Source organism: Euleptes europaea, chromosome 2 (assembly GCF_029931775.1).
Source record: "Euleptes europaea isolate rEulEur1 chromosome 2, rEulEur1.hap1, whole genome shotgun sequence".
NCBI lineage: Eukaryota > Metazoa > Chordata > Lepidosauria > Squamata > Sphaerodactylidae > Euleptes > Euleptes europaea.
Genome location: NC_079313.1, coordinates 78,318,837 through 78,346,071, shown reverse-complemented (window position 1 = coordinate 78,346,071; position 27,235 = coordinate 78,318,837). Strand labels below are relative to the sequence as shown.

The following is a 27,235-nucleotide window of genomic DNA, read 5'->3' as shown; positions in this document are numbered from 1 at the left end:
GCTGGCAGTGAAGAACTATTCCCGATCAAACGCTTCTGTAAACAACTGAATAAATAATATTTCTCATCCCCTCTTTGAAGCCCTCGTGGGCCCGGGGAGATCGCTCATTGCACAATAACAAAAAAGAGCAGAGGGCTTGAGAGAACTGGGGCATTCGATTAAATGCAGCACTGGAAGTATGGTGGAGACTCTGTTTAGTGTATTTCCTATCAGTTAGAGCTCTCAAAACTTTTACTTCTTTATGGAGGAGGCAGCCAGTACAGAAGGGACATGGTCAAGATAACGTAGCGTGCCAGTGGCAGAGAGTAGAATGAACACCTAATCTCCTCAGAGGAGATGATAACCAACTAGGAACGGTACACGTATTTATCCATATCTGGTTGTTTGTCTAAGGAAATGAAAAAGATCACACAGACGGATGATTGGGGGGGGAGAATGAGAGAGAGGCTGCTCATAGGCAGGTTCAGCAGCAGGTGCAAGCAGGATAGAAAACTGTCCCCTGAGAGACATCAGAGCTGCCTCTCAGGCCATGTGGAGTTAGAGGGTACGGAGGGAGACTAGGCTCTCCGCTCACATAAATGTCAATAACTAATGTAACATGATGAGGGTTATGCGCCAACATCTGCAAAAAGGGCATCTCTTGAAGGATGTAAAAGGATAAAGTTCAGCTCCGGAACAGCCCTGGTTTTCCACTGCTACTGTCAGAGCCTTCTTTGCCTAACCTACTATACTGTTTGGATTTCATCTCAAGTTTAGGAAGCCAAAGGGGTTTAGGGACAGCATTTTCTATGTAAGGCTTAGCCATTCTTCAGATAACTGCAGTCTTTCTGGGGGGGATGATGGAGAAGGATCACCCCAATTCTTTATTCCCCCTGTGGTAAAATGGGATTCACAGGCTTCCCATTTTACCTAGATGATAAAAATAGCAGACTGGACAAGGTCCCAAGTTACCAGACCTCAACGAGAAGACCATTCCTCTGCCTGCTTTTTCACAAGGAGTAAAACACCTCTTTTCCTTAGGGTGAAATAGCACTGCTTCAGGTTCTGAGTGGGGGAAGTCCCCATGATGTATATGGGAAGATATGAGTGGAAATAACAAAAGTAATTTCATTTAATTAATTGCTGTTGGAAATCTGATTCCATTAATAGCACTGAATAATTACATAGTTTTGCAAACATTTTTGATGTTCCTACCCCTTTATATTGTTCAATGGCATGACAGAAAAGAAGAAATTGAAATACAATAGGCAAGAACCACAAACAGAACAAAATCTGAGATGAAATTCTCCTTCGTTCAGGAACCTGGGCTATGATGAGTTGCTTGGTCTTACAAACTAAGCTTAACAGGAAAGAACAGATCTGATTCTTTGGCCCCACTGTTGATACCTTTTACATTCTATGTTCAGGTTTTGTAGTTCCCCAGGAGTTATATAAGAATAGCAGAGATTCCACATCTGGGGTGTTCTGGCTTCTTTCTGCCTCCAGAAAAAGGGACAGCTCCGTCTTTGGGCCAAACTACATGTAAGGCTGGAATTCTGTGACTGGAACTCTCAATATGTTATTCAGCTCCAAAAAAAAAAAAAAAAAAACACCAGCCAATAAGGTTCAGGGCCACAATGCAAACAAAAAGGGATTGATTCCCCCTGTCCCCACATAGTCTCCCCCAATCCAAACATTTCTGGTAGGAGAAAAAAGACAAGCACAATATGGCTGCCTTCTCCCCCCCACCCCACAATTGCTTAAAGACGAGGGGGGGAATTTTCAATCAGGGGGACAGCAGAAGGGGAGCACTACCCCTCTTCCCCAGTGCTACAGCCTCAATACATTACAGGGGTTCCACCATGAGTGTGCTGTAAAGCGCTAAACTACACAAATGGAATTCCAATGTCACATGCACATGTAGCCCTTAGAACCCTATTGCAGCTACTATGGCTCCGGCGCTGTAGTTCCCATTCCTACTGCCTTTGTCTTCCACCTCTGCTTTACTCCTTCTTAGCCTACCTAATGAAGACTCTCCAGCAGCAAGTTCAGCTTGGACAACCATTCAGGCTATACCAGACTCTGTTGTCTCGTGCTAGTAGGGCCACCGTCCTCGAAATATTTGGTGCGTTAATGTTTTTTAACCCACATCCCATCATATACAATGGCTGGGAACTATCGATACCAGTTTCATGTCAAATAAACATATTCATCCATTCAACTGCCCATTTCCATTTCATTGTGTGTGTGTTAAGTGCCGTCAAGTCGCTTCCGGCTCATGGCAACACTATGAATCAATGTCCGCCAAAATGTCCTATCTTTGACAGCCTTGCTCAGGTCTTGCAAATTTAGGGCTGTGGCTTTCATTGCTATAGAACAGGGGTGGAGAACCTTTTTTCCGCCAAGGGCCATTTGGATATTTATAACATCATTCGCTGGCCATACAAAATTATCAACTTAAAAATTAGCCGACCAAGCCCCAAGCTGCCCCAGATGACCGCCCCCCCTGGCACAGGCAAGCAGGCAGGCAGCCAACCAGTGGCGCACTCGGGGGGGGGGGAAGGTTACTTTTCTCGGCAAAACAAACTCACACCCGCCTTGAATAGAGGCTATTCCTGTCCCTGGAAGGGGGTGGATCACCAGTCTTAGATCCTTCTGAGCTAGAGATCTGCCAGGACCCACGAAGGGCTAGACCAAATGATTTTGCGGGCCTTATACAGCCCCCAGGCCTGACGTTCCCCACCCCTGCTATAGAATATTCCTAGATGATTTGTTAGCCCTGTTCCTGAGCTTGCAGCCACAGTTCAGGAAAAAAATGAATTGTTGGTGTCACCTCTCACAGCAGTTGGCTACTCACATTACATTAGATCAGGTACTGGATCTACCCCAGAAGGGTCCACATGCTTTTTCCGTTATTGTAGATCATCTGTACTGTTCCTAAGTATGAACTTTGCCCAGATTGTCTCCACATCTCTTCTTAACTTTAAATTGTATTATCTGTAATATTTCTGCCCAGCCACACCATCAAGAGCTAACACAGGCAGAATTACTAGGGTTCTGTGCATTTCCCAAACTTGCCAGAAACCTTCCATAGAAAGAGATCTACTATTTGGAAAGGTATCAGTCAATGAACAGAAAAGGGCAGGTCTCTGAAAAGACCTTCTCCAGTAAATAAACACCCACAAAAGACTCAGCTTTGTGGGGCTGGCCAAACTCCCAACTGCTCCAGCCTTCATAAGGCCAGCTACAGCTTTACTTTGCATTCTGCGCGTGAGCCGATCACTCTGGTTCCTCAAAGGGCCCCTGGGAGAAGGGCCCAGCCTCAGTGGAGAAAGACAGTGAGTCTGTGCTCTGTGAGCAGGAATCGGTTCCAATTAATCCCCGCTCAGCTTGGCCTGCCCGCTTCATTACCTCCCCTTGATGAGAACCATCAGTGGGGCCTGTATGATTTTGCTAATTAGCCTCACTTCGTTTATCATTTCCATTTTCTCTCAGCGACGCACGGCTTGCTGGGCGACAGCTTCATCTCCTGCTGAAACAATGCGGCCCCTTCTGTGCCTGTCTCACTTAGCGCTGTCACTGCAGCCATTATGAAATTGGGGTTTCATTTACACACTAATTAAACATTACAGCTTGTTCACAATTACAACACGGGGATGAGGAGGTAACTAATTACTTAAGAAATGAGCTAACATTTATCTCCAATTCTTCTACCCTTTATCCGGCTCCCTCCGCCCCTCTCCAATCAAGATTAGATTGTTGTTCAACAGAGATGGTGCTGGAGGCCCTTGGCAGCCTCTGCATATGGAGCACACATACCCTTTCCGCAAAGAGTTTGGGGGCCTCGGTCCCAGCACAATAAATCAGCCCCTAATTGCCACTGGGATTGCAGGAGACCACCACAGTCACTTCCAACAAACATCTCAGCTCTCACTCTAAGCCTTGAAGGTAGAGGGGAGCATGTTGGGGCAAGGTGAATGCATGTCTGTGGGCCTCACCTCCCCCCCACCCTCATCTTACCACTGTGGCACAGAGACAAAGAAGTATATAATTCTTCATGGGAAGGCAGGCTAGTTTGTTCCAGTCCAGAAGAGGTCATCTACAAACTGGGCTTCCTGTGATTCTGCAAACACCCCCAAGTCTCCATCGTTAACCATCCCTTAGGTGCTGCTTTCAAAATACCCTAATGAGCCAGAGGGGTGTACTGGTTAAGAGCGGTGGTTTGGAGCGGTGGACTCAGATTTGGAGAACCGGGTTTGATTCCCTACTCCTCCACATGAGCGGCGGAGGCTAATCTGGTGAATCCGATTTGTTTCTTGACTGCTACACATGAAGCCAGCTGGGTGATCTTGGGCTAGTCACACTCTCTCAGCCTCACCTACCTCACAGGGTGCCTGTTGTGGGGAGGGGAAAGGAAGGTGATTGTAAGCCGGTTTGATTCTCCCTTAAGTGGTAGAGAAAGTCGGCATATAAAAACCAACTCTTCTTCTTCTAATGCAGTGGAAATGTCTTGTTGTTGGTGAAATCTGCAGTCCAACCCCGGTATTTACTGACACCTTCTACCCACCCTGCTAGCCACTGTACTTCCCTCCTATATGTATTTGCATTCCTGTTGCTGTAATCCAGAACTAGGCAGAACAAGCAATGAGGAAAATCAATGGTTCATTTTACTTCCCCTGGGAGGACTTGGGGGTAGTGATGGGGGTGTTAACTATCACATATGTTTGGGCTGCAGCCAGGAACACTGCTCCTTCCTGATTTGGTCACAGAGGGCAGTGACAGTCTTCTTGCGCAATCCCTTCTAAGGTTAAGCATTTCTTCCATTGTGATTTCTCCCTCAAGGACTGAAGTATCATAGCAAAAGCTGGTGTTCATGTTCAAATAACAATTCTGCATTTAAAGTTCAAACCCCAGCTTGAATCTCACATCTGTCTTCAAGGAAACCAAGAAAGATGTAAAAAGGAAAAACAAATGTTATAATGCAGTATTACCTTCGAAAACTGAAATGTTGAAATGAAAGGTGCTGTACACATTTAGGATGCAGTTCTATAACCCACATTCTCATTATTGGAGAAGGGGAGGAAAGATAAAAACACAATATCTAACAAAAATATTTTCTGGTAGGGTATGAGCTTGTTAGTCTTTAAGGTGCTACTGGACTCTTGCCCTTTTCTACTACTGCAGACAGACTAACACGGCTACCCACTGTGGACAATATCTAGAGTGAGGCCACTTGAACATTATGCTTTGCTAATAAGATCCGAGCTGGAAAAGCATGCATGCTCACATGTGAACAGCCATGCTGTGCTTGGAAGAGATATGCCTAAAATGTCAGCTATTACCCGTATGAACTCATGATCAAGGCCAAAACATACAATGAACATTTATTTTATTTCATTTCATCTGTAGCCAGTTTCACCACTAAGGAACTCAGAACTGAATATTAGCTTCAAAATGGGAGCCAGTATGGTGTAGTCTGACCCTCTAACGAGGGTCAGACTAGGATCTGGGAGACCCAGGTTTGAATCCCCACTCTGCCATGGAAGCTTGCTGGGTGACCTTGGGCCAGTTACACACTCTCAGCCTAGCCCACCTTACAGTATTATGAGGATAAAACGGAGCAGAGGAGAATGATGTAATACACTTTGGGTGACTGGGGAGAAAGGTGGGGTATAAATAATAAATAAATTGAGGTAGGCTAAGCTGAGAGAGAACGACTTCTTCAGGACCTTGCTAAACTTGCATTCTCCACAGCTAAACCCAACATTCCTGCCAATATGCCACATGGCTTCTCATAAGCTTTGTTCTTAAACAGAAGTAATAATGGCTGCAACAGCTATCAGAAGCAGTGTATCCCAGAAGTTAAGGTGCCCTGTAGGAAATACTATAGGAAAGGCAGGGAGCTCCTGATCCTCACCTTCCTACCATAATTCAACAATAAAACCTTTCATGAGTCAGTCTTCCTATTAGATTATTTGCGCCCATGTCAACAAGCAGTACATTTTGCACTGGGTGCAGCAACAGCAAAGTCAAAAAAGTTCATTGAAAAGAAAGTATTTTGCCAAGAGAGGTGGCCTATTTTAAGCATTTTAGTTCTCACACTGTGTAATGTTTTGATGATGGTATATTACTTGCAGCTTCTTTGTCTTATATGCATACTCCTATGAACTTGTTCTATGATTAATATTGCTTTGCTTCTATATTCTACCGTTATGGTCTATCAGCAAAGAACTACAAAAAATGATGGTTAAAAAAAAAACATAGGAAGAAAGCCCAGAAAGAAACCATCCACCCACATGCCACTGAAATAACCTCTCCAAGTTGGTACATGTTGCATAGACCATGGCTCTGTTAATAGCCTTTATCAAGAATGTATCCAGACAGACTTGGTTGGTGCAGCAAGAGAGACTGAGGAAGGGAGAGGGAGAGAATGATACGCAGTTGACTGGCTCAGTGAGGAAGATGCCTGCCTATGTTCCCAGCAAAAGGAGTGGGGTAAGACCTTGTACACACACTGATGCGCATATACTGATGCACTTGACTCAGTGACAGCCAACTCATCTTGAAAAGACATTTTCTTCAGGGAGGAATTAACATTTACAAATGAGACCTATTAGAGTAAATAAAGGCGATAGTCATTAGGCTCAGGAGGCGATAGAGACCACGGGCTTAGATACAATTCTGTTCAGGAAGATATGCCTTTTGAAGGGGGAGGAAGCAGCCTTTGGCACTGGTGTGGGGGTAGCTAGCACTCTTGGCTGGGACACAGCAACAGTGCAAAATAGTCCAAAGCATAGCGACAAGTGGCCTTTGTGATGCAGGTTTGAGACGGTCTTATGTCCAGTCCATGAGAAATAGTAATAACAACCGCAAGTGGCCAAGAGAATCAGGCCATGAGTTCACTAAATGAAAGCTTAGAAAAATATATTTCCCTTGCACATGAATGTCCACATAATAAAACTGATCATTGGGTTTAGGGCAACAAGGATCTGACTCAGAATGTTATCATGCCCTCATACTACTTATCAGCGTTGGATGCTGACAGGAGGGGGGAAAGCCAGAATCTAAAACCAGCTGGAAATGAAAGGAAAATGAGACTCTTAGACAAACTAGGATCAATCTCCCAGCTGCCATTGCCAATAAACCCCTTTGAAGAAAAGCACCACCATCTCAGGAAATGTCTCCAAAGTGTTCTGAAAACCCAAGCAGGATTTTCCTCTCTAAAGACCCTGAGCAGCAGGAACCAGCCATAGATTTGATCATGAGCAACTGGTTTCTTAATCCCAGTGTTCCCAAGACAAAAGTCTGATTCATGTGTGAAAACAGCAGTGTGGCAGCTAGTTAAAAGAGAACATGCACAACATGCCTTCACTGACATTCATACCGTTGCCATGTGGGACAGCCACCTTTTCAATCAGCCACCATGCCAATGTTGCATGTATGAACTCTGCCTTTGAAAGATTCCTACCTGGACATAATTAAAGTCACCAACTTCTGCTTAAATCCATAACCCTAAGCACTCAAGCAGACTGGGATGGAAACTTGGGTTATAAGAATACTTAAAAGATATAGGCCTGGAAATAGTTAAAACACAAAGGGGATGGGGTACCATCAGCTTTAATAATAGTAACAACTCATTCTCATAGTTTTTATCCTTCCTGTCTTTGGCCTACAAAAAAAAAAAAAAACCTTCAGCTAAACTACTGACACTGGCTGGGAGCTTAGAACTCCCAAATCAAACAAGGCCCTTGATTCTCCAGCACATAATTGTGCTGCCCTTTCACCCCCACCTTCAATCAGTGCCATTTAACTATCTCGTTTAGCCTACGGGACCCACCCCTCTGCTAACTAGCAGCCATATTCTTCTCATTAGGATGGAGGCTGCTCTTGCTTTACAGACAAGTAGAGACAAATCCGTAATGTCTCTCTCAATGCAGTTATATATAGAAAGGGTTTTTTTTTTTTTTTTTTTAGGAGGGTGAAATCGGGCAGTCCTGGGCTCCTGCAAAACAGGCCAACTTGCAGCGTCCGGGACCTGAAGCATTTACCAGAAAACTGCTGCTAATTTACCTTGCTCTTATGCAAGTAAATAAACAAATTCACTGGCCGCATTATATGCTTATGCAAAACGACTGCCCTTACTTTGGGATTCAGTGTTCCCAAGGCAATGACACCTCACAAGAGCAGGCAGCCTTTGTTCATCGGAAGTACATTTCTCTAGAATAAGAAATTGTCTAGAATAAGACCAAACTATCCATATCCGTGGTACTGAATCTAGCTCAATTAGGAATATCAAACTGATTATTCATTTTGTGGACTCATTCCATGCACAAAAGGTTCACTTTCAATCTCCTCAGCATCTGGACCCATAAACTACCCATGTATACAAGTGATCCATCTCCAATCCTTCCATGTTCTACCCCATGTACCACTGTGCAAGCATCCAATTCCCATATAATTTGTACACCAGAAAGCAGGTTTGAATTACAGTAGACACCCACATCCCTCAGGAAGATAAAGCCTGGTACATTTAGGAGAACTGGTGATTCCCTGTACTGAGTAGACAATGCTTTGTCCCTCAGTGTCAAAGTCCACACCACTTGCAAACTGCTCTGAGCATGACATATACCCTCCCTATAAATGTGCTAGCTAAGAGGCAGTTAATCTGCCTTTACATCCACTGGTTCCCACTTTGCCTTCAAATTTGGAGCTAACAGCCCCAAGGAAAAGTGTCTCAGTTAATGAGTTATGCTTTGGACCAACAATGTTGCTGTAAACTGAGCTGATTCCATTGGTGGAGGAACAGCTGCATGACAAAGCTGAACAGGTTATAAAATAGGCACTGACAGTATTAAAAACTAAAACAAATCAGTGGGTTATAGATCAAATCAAGCCTGAACTGACCCTAGAAACTAAAATGACTAAACTGAGGCTATCGTATTTTGGTCACAGTATGAGAAGGCAAGAGTCACTAGAAAGACAGTCATGCTAGAAAAAATTGAGGGCAGCAGGAAAAGAGGAAGACCCAACAAGAGATGGATTGACTCAATAAAGGAAGCCACAGCCCTCAATTTGCAAGACCTTAGCAAGGCTGGCAAAGATTGGCCATTTTGGAGGACATTGATTCATAGGGTCGCTATGAGTCGAAAGCGACTTGACGGCACTTAACACACACACTCACAGTATTCACACAGTGAATAGTAGTGTTATCAGCCACCCATATCAGCCACAAAAGAAAGCCTTAGTCAAATGCCTGTACTAACCAGAAAGCCAGCACAAACCACTTGTGGGCCATTGGACACTGATTTACACGCAATATATTCATATAATCCAATCATATTTCACAATTTGCAGGTGAATTATGGACTTCTTCCCTTGGAAAGTATTGTGTGTGAAAGTAATGTGAAATTACAAAAAAAAAAGGAATTTTGTCTTTGATGTTTGACACATCACAGTTGTTTCACACATTCAAGTTGTTGCCAGATACTTCATTTAATGTGAACGTACATGTGAGAACTCACTTATAGCGGACATATGAAGCAACAAATTTTCATCCAAAATGATAACCAAGATCCCTGACCACTGTCAGCCAGCATCACCCAACTGAGCTTCAAGAGCATCAATGGTTATTTAACAAGATGTCCACTATACGCATATTTGGCCTTTAGATCTTTAAGAGCCTGCTGCAAGTTTCAACATAAAAAACACTGAGCTGAATACAACAATTTTTTCCAGTCACTAACGGGGGGAAAAACAAACCATGGCAATGGAACGCTGGCTATCTTAGCTGCCTGTGTCCCAGCAATGAAATGATTTATAAAAGCACCCTGATCATATTTATTACACTGAGACAATGGACTTTTGGGGTGGCTAGATGGAAGGGAAAACTCCCTGTCCAAGAGTTTCTCTCAGAAAGTTGTGGAAGAGCGTGGATTTCGTCACGTTAGTGGCATTCTTCATTGAAAGAGCCCAACAGTCATGTATTTGAGCTAGGAAGCTGATGAGCTGATGAATCTCCCCTACCCCCAGCCTTGCAGGAGAGCTCTGTGATGTTTTAATGCTAATCTCATCCTCCAACAAATGGTACCCCAGTAAGAGATTCTACCTGACCCACCTTGTCAGTCTCTTACTTGTATCCTGGGCCTAATATGACTGTTATCAGCTATTAAAAAGACCTCAAGTTCATTATTTTGCCTAGGCCAGCCAGGACATGGGGCAGTGAGGCTTAAACCAATTAAGAGAACCCTCTAGTTTTAAGCAAGGAGCTGTAAGACGGTGCTTTCAAGGAGGGATGTCAGTGCAACAAGAAGAAACATGTCACGGGTCACAGCAACTCTGAACAGAGGGGCATATTAGATCTTAATGTTAGTTGGGAAAGGCTGATCTACTCAGGTCACTGAAGGCTTCCAGAGAAAAAAAAATTCCACAGGTTTCCAAAAAGCACAACTGAACTGGCTCTCCCAGAAAACAGGAATTCTGTAAGTTCCAATGAAAGGGAGAGGTCTCCAAATTCAGTTTTCCAACTGCACTCTTCCAGTCATCTCAAGATAGGTAGGACAGCTGTTGATAGGATCAGTCTAGGCTTACCTGGTCCTCAAAAGTTCCAGTGAAGAAATTAAAATTTGTCAATTACACAAAAACACACTAACACACATACAGCTGAAACTCCAAAGAAAAAACTCCAGGCAGGGAGGCAGGCAGGGTGGCTATTTTTCAACAGGAACCCTTTATCACCATTGAGAAGTATTGGTAACTGGCTCCAAACAGACAAAATAGAACTTATGTGCATTTGGCACAACGGCTATTATAAGTTATTGGTCCATTACTGAGATGGCAATAGCTGCCTGCCAGACTGTTGGCTTTGCATAGGAGAATGGGGTTTAAAAGGTCACTGTACACCTCACATGCATTCGTTCACCCTGGGTAGTTAAAGGCACCCCCCACCACCACAGACACACACACACATACCAAGGAAAGGAAATTTCTCTAAAAGCCTCATTTCTGTCCTTGCCAGTCTCTGCCAGTCCTTTTTGCTAGAGAAAAAGGGGAGGGAATGTAGGAAGTTAAAGAGAATTGTCTTGCTACTCAAAGCCTTTAACAACTATTTTTAATATGTGACTGAGGAGCAAGATTTTGAAATGAAACAGCCAGTTCCTCTTTGATGCAGGAACTACAGATCTTGAAACAAGGTCCATTCCCTCCTCCTTCACTAACTAACAGCCATATTTCTCTCATTAAAAGACAATCTGACTGTATTTTCAAACTTCTTAACAAGGCGATCATCGTAATTTGAGGTTTCTATTATCCCTGCTCCTATTTTAGTTGGGTTGGGAAGCAGCCTGCTCTTTTGGGGTTGGGGGGACGACGATGCTCACCTCTGATTTCTTCCTCTCCTCTCAAACTGCTGGAAGTGGCAATAATGACTTGTGCATATTGATTAAACACAACCGTGGGAGGGTACTGGGTTTTGTCTTGTTTCAGAATGGGCAAACTAAAGCTAAATCAAAAGGAGGTTTGTTTACCACGCATCAGGTTTGTATGGCCACTCAGAAACAAATTAACCTGGCACACCCTCTTTGTGGTCACTCTCGATGTCACAATTTTGCTCCCCAACGCCTACGAGTAAAGCTCCGACCACCACCTCTTTGGATCCTTCTCCGCTTGCCTGGCACCCTCGTTCCCTGAGCCTGCTCTGGCAGATAGATGCAATTTGCATAATATCACCAGCAGAGGCTGCAGGATCAACAGGGGTCAGGCTCTGACATCTCCAGCACAGTCTATCTCCGTGTGCTAATTTGGACTGCATTGATCTCTCTTTCTGATTTCTTTGTCATTTACGTCTGCAGCGGTTTGACAGGAGATACAGAGACAGACAAGGGGGGGAGGAAGGAACGGGGGGGGGGGAGAAGCAAGGAGAGAAACAAAGATTGTAGTTACAGATGTCTTTAAGGGAAGAAAAAGATTAAGCCAAGGACTCCGCTGAGGGTCACAGCTGAGAGACATCCTAATTACCTTGTTCTCAGGTATTCTTGTACAGACTTAGAGGGGGGTCTGGTCATAAAACTCACAGGAAAGGAAACTTGTTAAATTGCAATGGAGTCTCTCTGTTTGGCTCCTATTCCTCTCCCCCCACCCCCAATACCACACCTCTCAATGGTTTCTCACTAGATGAATGGGGTACAGCCAGGAGTCACTCAGTGCCGGCCACCAGCACACCCTTGCCCCCATACCTCTCCAAAGAGCCTTATTAAAGACAAAAACAACACTGCTCCACAATGCCTCACTCAAAGCTGGCAATGAGCAATCCTGATGGCATGCTCCCATCGTCTGGAGTGTAATAGAGGAGTCCAACCCGGATCTTTGTGGACTTCATCAGCTGCCAATCACTGTTCATTTCCACTGGCTTGAATTGACCAGTCTTTTGACCCTAAACATTTCTTTTCAAAAAGGAAGGATATAAATACAAATAAATGAGCATTTCTACACTACTGTTTTTATGTCAGCCTTTGATGGGTAGGAAAAATGTGGGAGAAGCACAGCACAGCAGAACGTTCCTGTTTCACCACAGCTCTCATTTAGCAGCTTAGATGCACCAATTTAGAACATTAAATTATTTTTGTTCACTGAGCTCTATTTCTAGGCTGCACTTTTCCCGAAGTTCAAGACACGAGAATCCACATAATTTTGTGCTGGCCTTGATAGCCAGGCATTATTCATGATCACCTGCAAATACCAAGTGATTTGGGGGAGAGAAGGAGTTAGAGTTGTCAGCCTCCAGGTTGGGCCTGGGCATTCTCCTGGAAATATGGCTGATCTCCAGATTACAAAGATCAGTTACCTTGGAAACAATGGCTACTTGGGAGGGTGGAATCTGCAGTATTATATCCCGCTGAAGTCCCTCCCCTCCCCAAACCCCACCCCAGGCTCCACCTCTCCAGGAATTTCCCAACTCAGCATCGGCAACCCAATAACAAGGCATTGTCTCTCTTTGTGTCAGGCATCTGAAGAAGTCTTACTTGCCACTTCTGCCAGCCCTGCCAGCCTCCAAAGGACAGCATGAGCAAAGAGAGCAACTACTCCATTTCCCAAGAGCTCTGCAACCTGGCAGAAGGGGGAGGGTCAATTCCCTTACCTTGCACTATGCTTTGAGTTTCCGTCAGCTAGGATTGCCAGTTCTGGGTTGGAAAATACCTGAAGGAGGACAGGGTTTTGGGAGGGGAGGGGCATCAATGGGGTATAATGCCATAGAGTTCACCTTCCAAAGTGGCCATTTTCTCCAGGTGAACTGATCTCTGTTGCCTGGAGATCAGCTGTAATAACAGGAGATCTCCAGCCACCATCTGGAGGCTGGCAACCCTAATATCAGCTCAGTACAAAGTAAGAGACTACCTCACTCTTCCCCTCTTCCTAACTCCTCTTACACATGCCAATAGGTGTAGAATTGATCTCTTGAACATATGTCTATCTAAAATCCTGCTGCTGTTCTAGAATTTGGTGATGAGTGTAAAAGAGTATGATATGAAGCCACGCATGCACTGAAAGAGCAGGACGACACCAGTAAGGACAGGCGGTACATGGTATGTGTTCGATGGAGGACGCCTGACTGGGAAACCACGCAAGGCACCCTTAAAATGCATTTTATATGAATAGGAAGAAGTAACATGGCAAATGGTTAAGACCACCTGTTCCTAGAGCAGCCATGATGACTGATGCAAAAGTGCAGTTTTTATACTACAAACACAAATGTCAAGACTGAAACCGATGAACTCCAGTCTCGCTGTAATCTATATATTAACCTCCCATTTAAAAGGAAGCTTCAGCTAAAACTCCAGCCCCTAGCCCCACATAATTATTATATATTCACATTCATGCCAACTGAAAATCCTCCAGCTTGTCTAAATACCTGTAAGTACCATACACAGAAAACAATTAGTCGTTTCAGAGCACTATCTCCATGGCTTTGCAGAAAGGAACTGCATTAGGGCCAGCATGTAGCAGCTCAGCGAGAGGAAGTATGAATATTGGATGACATCACCTGAATTCAGCCAAGATGGTCCCTGTAACCAGCAGGATACATCATTATGCACAGCCCCTGCAAAAACTGCTGGGTCTCCCCACCCAATGCTCTGCCTGGAAAGTACGTGTCAGTAAATAGCAGACTGGCACAGAAACAAACAAAAGAACAAGCGGTCAACACAAACCCCCATATCATGCTACTGCCTCTCTCCCCCCACCCCTTCTTTGTTAACTATAGGAAACATGTGAAAGACCTTGAGTTCCCCATTGTAACATGCCCAGCAATAGAGAGGCAGCGATAAGAACATACCCCCTGCTGCTGCCAGGAAAAAGAAAGTGCTCAATCTTTGCTAAAAAGGGCTGAGCGCTGGCAAGAGTGTTCTGTCACTTTTGCGCGCAGTAATACAGTGTGCCACCGAGTCCCATCAGAGGGATTTTGAAAACTTAAATGACTGAAAGCACAAGAGCACCAGCTCAAGGTTCCCAGCCGGCCCAGACATCCTAATTAGCTTTACACACACTCCTACTCGGAAGGGAGAGAGCACACGCACAAAAAGGACTGTCACATTGCTTTTTTCTCTTTCTAAAAGCGTGTCTGTGCTCACTGGCTTTCCCGCTGTGACACCTCTCACAGTAGTTAATTAGAATCATGTCACCACGTTAATGTGCTCTGACTGGACGCTGACAGACGCTCGACCTGTATCCTGCTGCAATCCCCCTCCCTCGGCCAACACTAACTATGTAAAGCACCTTGCTGCTTCCAAAAGCCTTTCCCTCGTGTCCCAGGCAGAAAAGGCCTCTTCTCACCCACCCCCCTGGCAGCCCATGTTCCCCCCCTTGCCAGAAATATTTGCCATATTGCCTCACTCACTGAGCATCCGCTCCACCTGTTTTGAGCTGCCTGACCTTTAGCAGCACTAATTCAAAATGACACTGCTCATTTGATGACATTTCTGATGATTTTTATGTTAGTCTCTTTTAATTATTTTAACTCTGAAGTCCTGGGCCCTCTCCCTAAGGCTGGGAAGGAGTTGCCTTCGATCGTAAGACAGTCTGGGCCACACTCAGGCCTGCCCTGCCTCTGCCAATCGTGAGTGAAGCAGGGGCGTCGGAGTAGTAAAGCTGGATCCCGGTTCTTCATTACTGAGAAAAGATGAGATGTAGCTTGGTAGGAAGGTCCTTGTGGGCCTTGGCCTCAATCCAGAATAATGCTGTGATGACTGACTGATAGGTTAAAGGAGGAGCGGAGAGGGTCTAGGGAGTACCTAGGTGCGATATTCCTCCAAGCACATGGGCAGCCCTAGAGAGATCAGGAGCCTTGCTGCCTTTCACCAGAACCGCTGTGTGGACAGCACTTGCATCCCCAGGATTTCGAGCATATATGACATGTACAGTAAGTAACTACAAGGAAGCTGACAGTCATCTGCAGCAGGGAGGAGAACAGAAGGGCTGCAGAAGTAGCAGTAGTGGCATCAGTGGTGAAGGGGAAAGGGCTGGAGAGCTGATGTGAAGCATGCAGGCAGGCATCAAGGAAATCTTCTCTCCCCCCACCAACATCACATTCCCAACCATTCTAAATCCCCCATTAGCTATACCTTGAAGGCTTCTGTTCTAAGGGAAACCAATGAGTATATGGGGTCTAAAGGGTTTTCATATTCAAAGCAACACAGCAGTCAAACTGCAAGGATTTGCACAGGCTTCTTAGTAGCCAAGATCTTATGTGACCCCTTAAAAATGCAAAGGTCCCCTGTGCAAGCACCGGGTCATTCCTGACCCACGGGGTGACGTCACATCCCGACGTTTACTAGGCAGACTTTGTTTATGGGGTGATTTTGCCAGTGCCTTCCCCAGTCATCTTCCCTGTCTTAAATCACACAAGCACTCCAAGAACGAGCGCCTTCTCTTCTCTCCCCCCACAAATCCTAAATCTGCTATAGTGCAAAGATCACACAATTTCATGATGGGTAGTTCATGAGCATCACAACAAGTAGGATAAGCCAATTCTCCACACAGCAGTGCTCTACACTTCAACAGGCCCCATAATGGTTAACCAAACTCTGCATTTTTAGAACACACACAGGGCCATGTGTGTGTGTGTGGGGGGGTGATTTCAGGTGCCCATGTGCATCAGGTTCTCTGAATTCCCAGCTTCCATTTTTAAAAAAAGTAAGTTTCTAGCCCTTTCCATTGCAGAGATATGCCTTTCCCTTATATCTGGGCACAGAAAGGGTTAGAGACTTACTTCAAAAAAGAAAGAAAGCTGGACATTGAGAGAACAGGTTCACATATTTGTTATATCATATCAATAATACTGATATTCTAGTACCAATAAAGTACTAGAATACTGTGGCAGGGGGAGGAATTGGCCACTGTGGGGACAATCACAGGTAAAATGGCGGTTGTGTGGGCAAACTTTCCCACCCACCCAGCAGCCATCCAGGCTTCATTGTGCTCTTTCCCAAAACTTCTGGGCAAAGCAGGTTACAGAAAGATCAGAGAAAAGCCAGCAAAACCACAGGAAGTACATAAATGCACCATAATGCTGTGGGGAAGCATGGTAGCACACTTCCCAAAAGCATGGTAGCGTACTTCCAAAAAGCATGAATATAACGCATGTGGAAGTTATCATAGGTGGGATACTTTACTACGGTGAGGCTGAAGGAAGAGGAAGAAGAGTTGGTTTTTATATGCCGACTTTCTCTACCACTTAAGGAAGAATCAAACTGGCTCACAATCACCTTCCCTTCCACTCCCCACAACAGACACTCTGTGAGGTAGGTGGGGCTCAGAGAGCTCTAAGAGAGCTGTGACTAGCCCAAGGTCACCCAACTGCCTTCATGTGGGGAAACCAACCCAATTCACCAGATTAACGTCCGCCACTCATGTGGAGGAGTGGGGAATCAAACCCAGTTCTCCAGATTAGTCCACTGCTCCAAACCACTGCTCTTAACCACTACACCAGGCTGGCTACTCTGGATACTGGACTGTCCAGAGATGATGCCAAGTCCATCAAGCAAGCCAGCATTGGAGCAAGAAAAGATTCCCGCTCTCACCCTTATTTTCAAGTATTGGTCTCATTCCTTCTCATCCTTACCCTGGCTAGGAAATTAAAACATACTTAACAGTAGAACAGCCAACCTCTGTTTATATCGCAAACAGAAAAATATTATGAACAGTCAAGTTAATATTTCCAAACTATCTATCAAAGTAGTGAAAGGGTGATTTCCCCCTCCCTGGTGATCTGTATTAGTGGTTATAAATGTGAAATAGTGAAAGCCTTCTTTGCATAAAACAACATGAAGAAACAATACTGTACCGTAAATATATGACTATAATTTGTGTTTGTGGGTTTTAATAATTTTTTTCCGGATTTAGTTAAAGCATATAGGAAGTCTGAGATTAGTAGTTAGAAATACCTCCACCAATAATTAGAAGTGATTTAATTACATTTTAAGCACTGTTCAAGAAATCTGTTTCATTATTGTACTGGTGAGACATCTGATACTTGGCCTTTTGTAAATGCAACTTTGCTACAGCAGGCATTAACCTTCATGCCATATGACAAATAACAATCTTTTCAAAAGACATGTCAGTAAAATCTGTCCCAGTGATCCCAATGCTTCTCATTCTCATACAAGCAGCACTCTATTTTGCCCGTTTTGCTAGGTAAAGGTACAAGGGAGAGCCAGCGTGGTGTAGTGGTTAAGAGCGGCGGACTCTAATCTGGAGAACCAGGTTCAATTCTCCAGTCCTCCACATGAAGCCTGCTGGGTGACCTTAGGCCTCTCACAGTTCTCTCAGAACTCTCTCAGCCCACTGGGAGGCAGGCAGTGGCAAACGACCTCTAAACGTCTCTTACCTTGAAAACCCGACGGGATTGCCATAAATCAGCTGTGACGTCGGCACTATCCACCACCACCAAAGGTACAAAGGGTAAACTGCAATAGCTTTCTTACTGATTTACTTACTAAAGATTACTGTGACATGAAGTTTTTGTGAACTAGAGCCCACTTCATCAGATGTAAGAAGTGAATCATATGTATGCGTAGATATAAAATTACATAATTTAACACATGGCTACAGAGAGAAATATTGACAGGCACAGGCCGAGCAAACAGAGTAGATAATATAGTGGGAATCATTAGGGGCTGGTACTCCATAGTGAACTTAACTGGCAGTAGATTTTGGACAGCCAAAAGGAAGTGTTACATCATATGCATTAATTTTTTGAATAAATCACCATAACAGGTGATATCCATTGGTTTTGAAGACTTTAAAAGGGGATTCGACAGATTCATGAAGGTGGACAGGGCCATCAGTGGCCATTATCTATGATGGCTAAAGAGAACCCCCATGTTCAGAGACAGTATATGTCTGAATGCCAGTTGTTGGGGGCAATTGTGAAGGGATGGCTCTTGCCTTTATTCCCTGCTGGGATTCCTAGAAGCATTTGGCTAGCCAGTATAGGAAACAAGGTGTTAGACTCGACAGACCTTTGGTTTGATCCAGCAAGCCTCTTACTCTTATGTAAGCTCCAGTGCACGTAGTTACCTTATCCTCATTTTTACAATGGAATGAAAAGATATAATTCAGTGATTTCACCGCTTCCTTTGCATCACTAAATATCCTACTGAATTATTTAAATGCATGGGAAGAAAGGTGACTACAGTTTTCCAGTATTGAGGGGAAGGCATTCTGTGCATACACAGATGTATTTTTCTTCCAGGACTCAACCAGTGCTGAAAACAAACTCTTGGGCTAAGCCCTAGTTAAATCTTGGCATAAACTGAGTAAGTAGTTGTGACGGCTGACAAAAGCAGAAACAGATTCTAGAGGGGTGGTCATGTCTGTTGGGGCAAAACCAAAATCTGTTGTGGCAAAACCAAAATCTTGTGCCACCATAAACAATAAAACCACCATCTGGGGACTCGGATAACACTCTTCCTCTCCATGAAGGCTATGACTGACTTTTCACATCTCCCTAATTTTCCCTCTCCAGTTAAGCATCTTCATGTTGTTTTGAGCTTGCTTTTTCGGTTTGGGTGAGCAGAAATATTTTAAAGTATTTTTTTCAATTGAGCCCTTTTTGAGAGAGACTGGTGTCTCACTTCATTCAAGGGGCTTATTCCCAGGTAATTTGTGTCTTATCTGTATTTAATTTATAGCACACATCAGTATTCTGGCTAGGTCCCTTGGCTGGGGAGTCTTTCTGATTCTGCTTGCTCTTTTTTATTTATTTCGGCACCATATCCTATTGCAATCTGCAGTGTGTAAACCATAAGTTACGTTACATCTATTATTTAATAATCCTGTCCATTTTCCTTTACTGTTTCTCATGTACCAGATTTATTTTGATATGATACTTGATTTGAATCTGGAACTGGGGGGCGGGGGAGAGATGGAATCTTTGTCCAGGGGCCCATGGTGGCTCTCAGCAGCCCTGCCCACACAATAGCTAGTAAATGCAAGTACATCCTCTAGGGGATATGGCAAAATCACATGGATGTCAAGAGACTTGTAGAGAACAGCAGTATTCAGTCTCTAACCATTTAAAACCACAACGTATAATTAAGCTGCCCTGCCAAAGCATCCCTCTGAGAATAAGGGAAATGAGAGGATCTGAACAATTTTATCTGTTAATGATACCAAGTGCCTATAAAGGACTCTAAACCACCCACAGGTGGGGCTAAGCCAATCTAAGGCAAGGTTGATACAAATATGCTACTGGGACAGATTATCCCACCCATGCTATTGACAGAGGCAAGAAAACTGGATCAGCAAGCCATATGTTTCACTTTCCCTCATAAATCCCTTTCTATTCATGTTAACAAGGAAATAGCATCCTTGTTCTCTGTTGCTCCAGAGACTAGGACACGGAGTAATGGATTTAAACTAAGAGAAAAGCGATTCCACTTAAACATTAGGAAGAACTTTCTGATGGTGAGGGCTCTTCGACGGTGGAATGCGCTGCCTCGGAGGGTAGTGGAGTCCCGCTGCCTCGGAGGGTAGCGGAGGCTGGATGGCCATCTGTTGGGAGTGCTTTGATTGTGGGATCCTGCATGGCAGGGTGTTGGACTGGATGGCCCTTGTGGTCTCTTCCAACCTTGTGAACTTGTGGACAACAGAAACATTGAGCTGAGCAGCCCTGCAGTTTGGAAGGGGGGTTGCTGTCAAGTCACAGCCAATTTATGGCACCCAGTAGGGTTTTCAAGGCAAGAGACATTCAGAGGTGGTTGGTCATTGCCTGCCTCTGCGGCGCGCCCCTGGACTTCCTTGGTGGTCTTCCTACTAACCAGGACTGACCCTGCTTAGCTTCTGAGGTCTGATGAGTTTCGGCTAGCCTGGGCTATCCAGAACAGAGTCTTTCCAAAAGGAAGACAAATACTAGACCACTGCTCAAACCATCCTGTGACACAGACACACATGCAGGCAGGCAGTAGGCCAGCATACTTTGTACCTCTACAAAGCTGGTACAGAGGCAACAGAAGCCTTGGGACTGGTTATTGGGCCAAGTGAAAAAGTCCATTCATTTGGATGTAAGTAGCTGCAAAGATCTTCTCCTGATGTCAGATGGACCACCACCTGAAATGCTATCAAAGATTCAGAAATTCGTCAGAAACCAATAGCTTGAAAGTCATGTTCTTTTTAATTAAAATCAGGTTCTGATGGGTTTGAGGAACCTTCCAGAAAAAAAGTCACATTCCACAATATGCAATCCAATCATGGTGATGAACAGTCCTCTTTCTCAGAGGACTTCACCTCTTTTTCGCTAGAGCTGCTGCCTGATACGAGCAGCACTGAAAAGAATGGAAGCGCAGCAGCCGAGAGGCCAGGAGAGTGCGCAGGGCACAAAAGAGAACATGCACAGTGGAAAACACCTGAAAGAATAAGAACACTGCATCAACTGAAGCCACAAAGCTGTTATGAACTGCTGAGATGAAGGCAAGGCCTGCCAACTCCTAAAGCATACTATATGACAAGATGTCAGCCCTCCTGACAGGCAGGCCCCTGCCTGCTTACACACACAGCAAACAGCCCAGCACATGTACATACAGGCAGACCTGTTCCTTACCATCAGTCATTAGAGTGATGGCAACACCACTCCAAAAGGAGCCCTATGCACAGAATGAAGGGATTTGTAAAGAGAAGAAACTGCATTCTGGAAAGCTTCCTGTGGGGCGGGCGGGTGGACGGCTTGGTGGGAGTTAATTAGAATCTTGTCACTAAGTGAATGCGCCCTGCCTGGACTCTGACAGATGCTCCCCTCTGACACTGGGGGCCAGGAGACAATCCACATCAAGCTACTGTACGATGACCCTTTTAACACAAAGAGTAAACTCACTGCACAGCAAGTTGAAGCTCATTAAAACTGTCTACTCTGTGAGCATCCCATTAACCTCCCTGTTAAAAACACACAATCCCTCTTCTTCTCTTGCAGGCCTAATTAATGCTCAGGATCAGAAACAATATAACACTCTAACCTTCCTAGATTTCCAATCAGTAAATGAAAAGAGAGAGGGGGAAGCCAGAAAGATACAGATGCATCACCTGCACCTCTCACCATATTGGTGGTTGACCCTTTCAAATAGGTAGGCTTTCCCATGAGGCTAGTGTGAGTTAAGGGGAAGGTTGCTTCTGCATAGCCGGGCAGCACAATCAGGCTGCCATTTGTTCTACATGCTTTGGTTGGTCGGTTTATAAAGTATTCCCACTCTGTCTCTGAGCGTCCCCCTTCATCCTGGGGGTGGCAAGTGGGTTGTGTGGGCGTTTCCCGGGCAAAACTGAACAAAGCTCCTCCAGTGACTCTCCCCTTCCCCCATGATCTCAAACTCAGTGCATGGGTTTCATGCTGCAACGAAGATATCAGCAGATGACACAAGCACACAGATGTTAGCAACAGAATAAGTGGGGGAAGGAGGGAGTGTACAGCAGACTAACTACAAAACTAGGCAGCACCCCCATACAAACAAACAAACAAACAAAAAATCCCAAATGACTGGTCCAAGTAAGTTTCATGGCCAGTGAGGGCTTGAACCCAGGTAAACCTTCATCCTAGTTTAACACTCTGACCATTACACCATACTGGCTCCTCATCTGTTGTAATTACTAACAGCTGTTGATAGCTGCATCCTCCATTTTTCTTCTTTATCCTTGTGACTGAGCCCCAGTCATACATATCAGGGTTATGCATTTCACAGACGGGCTGTGCACAGAGCTTTAGGCTCAACTGCTGATTAATCCCATCAAGCACAGTGAGAAGCAGCAAGACTGAACAGCTGCCAAATAAATATTTTTAAACATATATAAACGCTGTGAGAAGATGGAGGGGAAAGGTTGCTGTCTGCACTACAGGTGGCTGCTAGAAAGAATTACTTTCTTGTGCTCTCAGAACAGAAAGATAGCAGTGATTGCAATATTTCTTCCTTCATCATGGGACACCTGGGCCAGAGCTGAGCTCCAGGGCCCTCCTCCCCACCTGGCTTGAATAACTGCTGTTTCCAACTAACCAACCCAAAAGGACCCCCTCAGAAGCCCCATGGCTACCAACAGTTGTCTCTATCATGCCAGAACAAAAGCAGATTGAACCACTACTCAAGAGCCCCTGATCTGCTACACTTGCCATCCAGTCTTCCTTTTGCATTTCTGCGTCCCCAAAAAATAGTCAGAACTCCCAGACACCCCCCACACATACGCTTACTTTAAAACTGGACCAACATTACACAGCATTGCCCCATATACAGTCACACTTGCTAAATGCACGATTTGTAAGCACATATAATATTAATATTTTCATACACAGGTATGCCACAGCTCCTAAAGAGGGGCAATTTAAAAAATCCAGTTGATGAAATAATTACTTTAAAGCAACCAACAAATCTAAGGTAAATATAAAAAAGAAATGCTTACATTTTAAACAAGCAGTCTTCAAAAACATTCTCCAAAGGACTATCTAGAACTAAAATGTCACACAGCCAGGAAATCGACAGTTAACTTTCTATATTAAAATGTTCCACACATTGTTAACTGAAATACACGTTCACAATAGTCCCTTTCCAATGAAACAGTTTATATCCTCAGTGTATGTCCTAGGAATTAGGCCTGTGCTTCATAAACCTTCACTAGGGGCACCACACTATTGATATTGCACTATAACAAAAGCACAGAGGAAATCTGTAAAAGGAAAAGGAAAGAAACATTGCCTTCACAATAACTGGCGCTTACACTGGGATGGCCTTTTCTGAAGTATGGACTATCAAGGAGCATGTGGAGTAATCACAATATGCTAACACTTATGCTACGTGCATGCATACTATACAGATCTGAAGTGTAATATGTGCATTTCAAAACAGGTGTGCCACAACAGGAGCCACCAATGGAATTCTTTCTTCAAGGTCCAACTACTAATAGATCCAAAAACTAATAGTCTAGCCTCCACAGTACATATACTTGGTACTTCCTCTTAAATATACTGCTGATCAGGATAGCCCAGACTAGGCTGAGCTTGTCAGATCTTGGAAGCAAAGCAGGATCAGCCCAGGTTAGTATGGAAGTCCACCAAGGATGTCCAGGGCTGCTACGCAGAGGCAAGCAATGGCAAACGACCTCTGAATGTCTCTTGACACCATAAGTCACCATAAGTCAGCTGCAACTCAACAGAAATAACAACAACAATAAAAATAATAATGGTAGCCAAGTGATTCACTTAACCTATCTGAAAGGCTACAGGTGACTGACAGGTCCTGACAACACTTAGGAATCCCTGTTTAAGTACTTTGTTAGAGTCTACAAAAATCACAAGATTCACAAAAAGACTATGAAAACCCCAAGTTTCAAAGCTGTTTCTCCTTTGGGGGGGTATGTTAAGAGGGTATACATCTGGCACAACACTGCTGCAGTAAAAGAAATTTCCCTTGTTAAATGGGAGAGTCAGGCTTGACACCCTTGCAAAAGGGCCAACCCACTGGGCTCAGATCAGACATGTTTAACTTCAGCTCGCCGTGCCCTCAGATAACATGTTTATGGCTCAGATAACAATACTGTAGAAGCAGCAACAGCAGAGGCATGTGCTCCCACCTTGAGGCTGTTTGGCTGAAATGAAGGAGTAAAAGCTCCTGGAAAGAAAAGTAAGCTGAGACGGCTGGAGAAAATAAACCACCATCATGTACAACTACCTAGCAGGGCAAGCAAAACCTAAAGCCTGCTAATGACAGCACAATAAAGGTACAAATTAAAGGCAGTGACAGACAATATTTTAGAGATGTTTGTTGCTTTAGTGTGGTAAACACTCCTATAAAGCACAGAGGAGATGGACGATTGGAAAGGGACCCTGGCAACAAAGGGAGGAGATGGATGATTGGAAGGGGACCCTGGCTTCTCATTCACCCACTCCCCAGAACATCTGGACTTTCCCCCCACTGTACATACGCCACTTAAATATACTTATACCGAGGCAAATCAGCAACATTTCAGTGCTTCATCCCATCAGTGATGCAACCAGATCCATACTTCAAAAGGAGCTTGCTAATTAAAAGCTGGTGAGCTTTAAATAATTCATCTCCTTAACTCATATTGATTTGGTAGTTTAGTGGTTAGGATCTTGAAACAATATTAAACTGCTTCCTTCAGGCTCAGGTGTCGGGTGACTTTCTCAGGTTAGTCTCATGCCCTAGCAAACGTTTAATCACCCAGAAGAAAGAGGCAGACTGAGGATCAAGAGGCAAAAAAAAGGTGTTATTTTTGCTGTGGCAGACAAAAGGAGATGCACAGACAGCGGGGGCCACAGGCAAGCACTTGAAGGGTGTGCGTAAAGATAAGACAATGAACAGTGTCCATCAGCACCCCTCAACTGCATTCTCCCAGGACTGGCATTGTACACCATTCCCCATAGCACACAGCCATGGTACACAGAGTGAGCAGGCAGGCAGACATATAATGACCCACACCTGCTACAGATTTTAACACACATGGGCACAAAACAGTGGAGGATTATTTCCTCCAGCAGCTGCAGGCACCAGGATCAGTAAAAAGCCAGATCCCTGAAACAGCCGGATACGCAAAATGGCATGGTCAAAACCATACACCTGAGAAGAAACACAATTAGAATATCAGGTGCCGAGAGGGAGGTGCTCAGGCATGACATCAGGGAGGACTCTGACATGGTTCTCTAACAATGTCTAAGGCAGGGATGTCAAACATAAGGCCCCAGGGCCAGATCTGGCCCCTTGAGAGCACTTAACTGGCCCGCGAGCCAACCATGGCAGCCACCTCCCACACACACACACACACTCTATCTGGGCTGGCGAGTCTGTTGCGGTCTCGCCAGCCGAGGCAACCCTCCCTTCCTGATCTGGGCTGGCGAGACATGGCCTGGACTGACCAAGTGACATTTATGTCATATCCGGCCCTTGTAACAATGGAGTTTGACACCCCTGGTCTAAGGTATGCAAGTACCCTGGGGGTTAGGAAGAGAAAGGCACTGCTTTTTGGAGACATCACCCTCACTACCACTATCTTAAAAGCAGCCAAAAGGAGTTAAACATCTCGGAGACTTATGAAGAAGTGATGGATCCAGATGACCAACTGAAGCAAAACAATGAGGAGTACCAACAAGCAACATGTACCCTACTCCCTACCAGTCCCACCTTGAGCCAGCCTCTACACCCCAATGATGCTTGAGACTGCTATACCTTCTGCATTCAAGAGGCAGCAGGAATCCCTACTCATATGCTTGACCTCTTGACTCTTGGTTCAATACCTACCCCAAAGACAGTCACTGACTGGCTCCCCCTGAGAGAGAGCCATGCAGTCCGGGGAACCACTGCTGAGCAAGGACAGAGCAGCTTCCCACAGGAACACAGGAGGAAAACCGAAATGGCAGGTATGAATTAGGAGAGAGACATATTACTGACCTATCCCACTGTGAGGCCTTCCTATGTGCTGTAGGTTCAGGCCTTTGTTCATGTCTAAGAGTCCGTTCTTTGGCCAGCTCCCCATTGCAAAGCTGTATGCCTGGGAAAGAAAGACAAAGGGAAAGAAATACGTTAGATAACTGCGCCGCAAGAAAACACAAATCTCACCCGAATTTATATTGGACCCATCTCTGCTCAACTCCTCTCTCTTTACCCCTCCCTTTCTGTAGTTGTCTATAAAACTGAAATGAATGGATTTCTTTCTCTTATTGTATCTGAAGAAGTGAGCTCTATCTCATAAAAGCTCACACTGGAATAAACATTATTAGTCTTTAATGTGCCACTGGACTGCTCCCCCCCAAAAAAAAAACATTATGAAAACTTCTAAAAGTCCTTTAGTAGAAGCTTCCCATCCAGCTCCATGCCATTCTGCAAACACAAATTAGATGTTCCAAGCTCTTTCCCTTTCCACAGCAACTTAGGCCTGATTAATGATACTGGGGAGCAAAAAAGAACTAGTGTCTTGTTTAAATTGGGCTACTATGTATGCAATGCTGACCATCCGTCCAGGCTACGGAACTGTGATGTCACATCCATCTATCTAGAAGATGTTTCTCCCTTCCTCCGAGGATTTCAGGGCAGCACATATGGTTTCCTCCTCTTCCTATTTCATCCTCACAAACTCTGTGGTGAAGTTTCAGAGGGTAGCCATGTTGGTCTGCAGTAGAACAGTTAGATTCAAGTCCAGTAGCATCTTTAAGACCAACAGGATTTTTTTTTTTAATGGCAACCAACAGGATTTTCAGGGGATGAGCTTCTAAGGGTCAAAGCACCCTTTGTCTGAGGTACGCAAGACTGAGTGACAGTGACTACCACAAAATAACCCAAGCTTCATGGCAGTGTGGGGATTCGAGCCTGGATCTCAGATCCAAGTCCAGCATTCTAATCACTACGTCGCACTGGTTTCTTATGATTAGCACCATACAGCATTGGCTCTGCATGCACAGCAGCTGAAGGCCCAGCTGAGACAGTGGGCATGTGCAGAATAGCACAAGTGCCCATTAGCACTGTGTTTCAATTGGACCTTAATATGGCTTGTTGAAAAAGTTGTTGATTTGGGGGTAGGCAGAGATCTCTGTTATTCCAAGTTGCACAACTGAGAATGCCAAATTCTCCACATTTAGTGCAAACAAAATAATGAAAAGTGTGCTACGCAGGTTTTAGTTGAATATTCCCACTAACAAGTCAGCCAGGCACTCAGAATCCTAGTCTTGTTCTGTGACAGGCACTGTTCCTTCCATCTCTACAGCCACAGAGTCCCTTCTCTGAGG

At 44.7% G+C, this 27,235-nt stretch overlaps 1 protein-coding gene across 1 annotated transcript in view; it reads right to left on the bottom strand.

The window, feature by feature from the left end:
* ERI3 (ERI1 exoribonuclease family member 3) overlaps positions 1-27,235 on the bottom strand; it is a 265,545-nt gene that overhangs the window by 65,456 nt on the left and 172,854 nt on the right. The window contains exon 8 of the mRNA XM_056844793.1: positions 25,905-26,004. Coding sequence (XP_056700771.1) covers positions 25,905-26,004 — 100 coding nt within the window. The remainder of the gene's footprint in view (positions 1-25,904; positions 26,005-27,235) is intronic.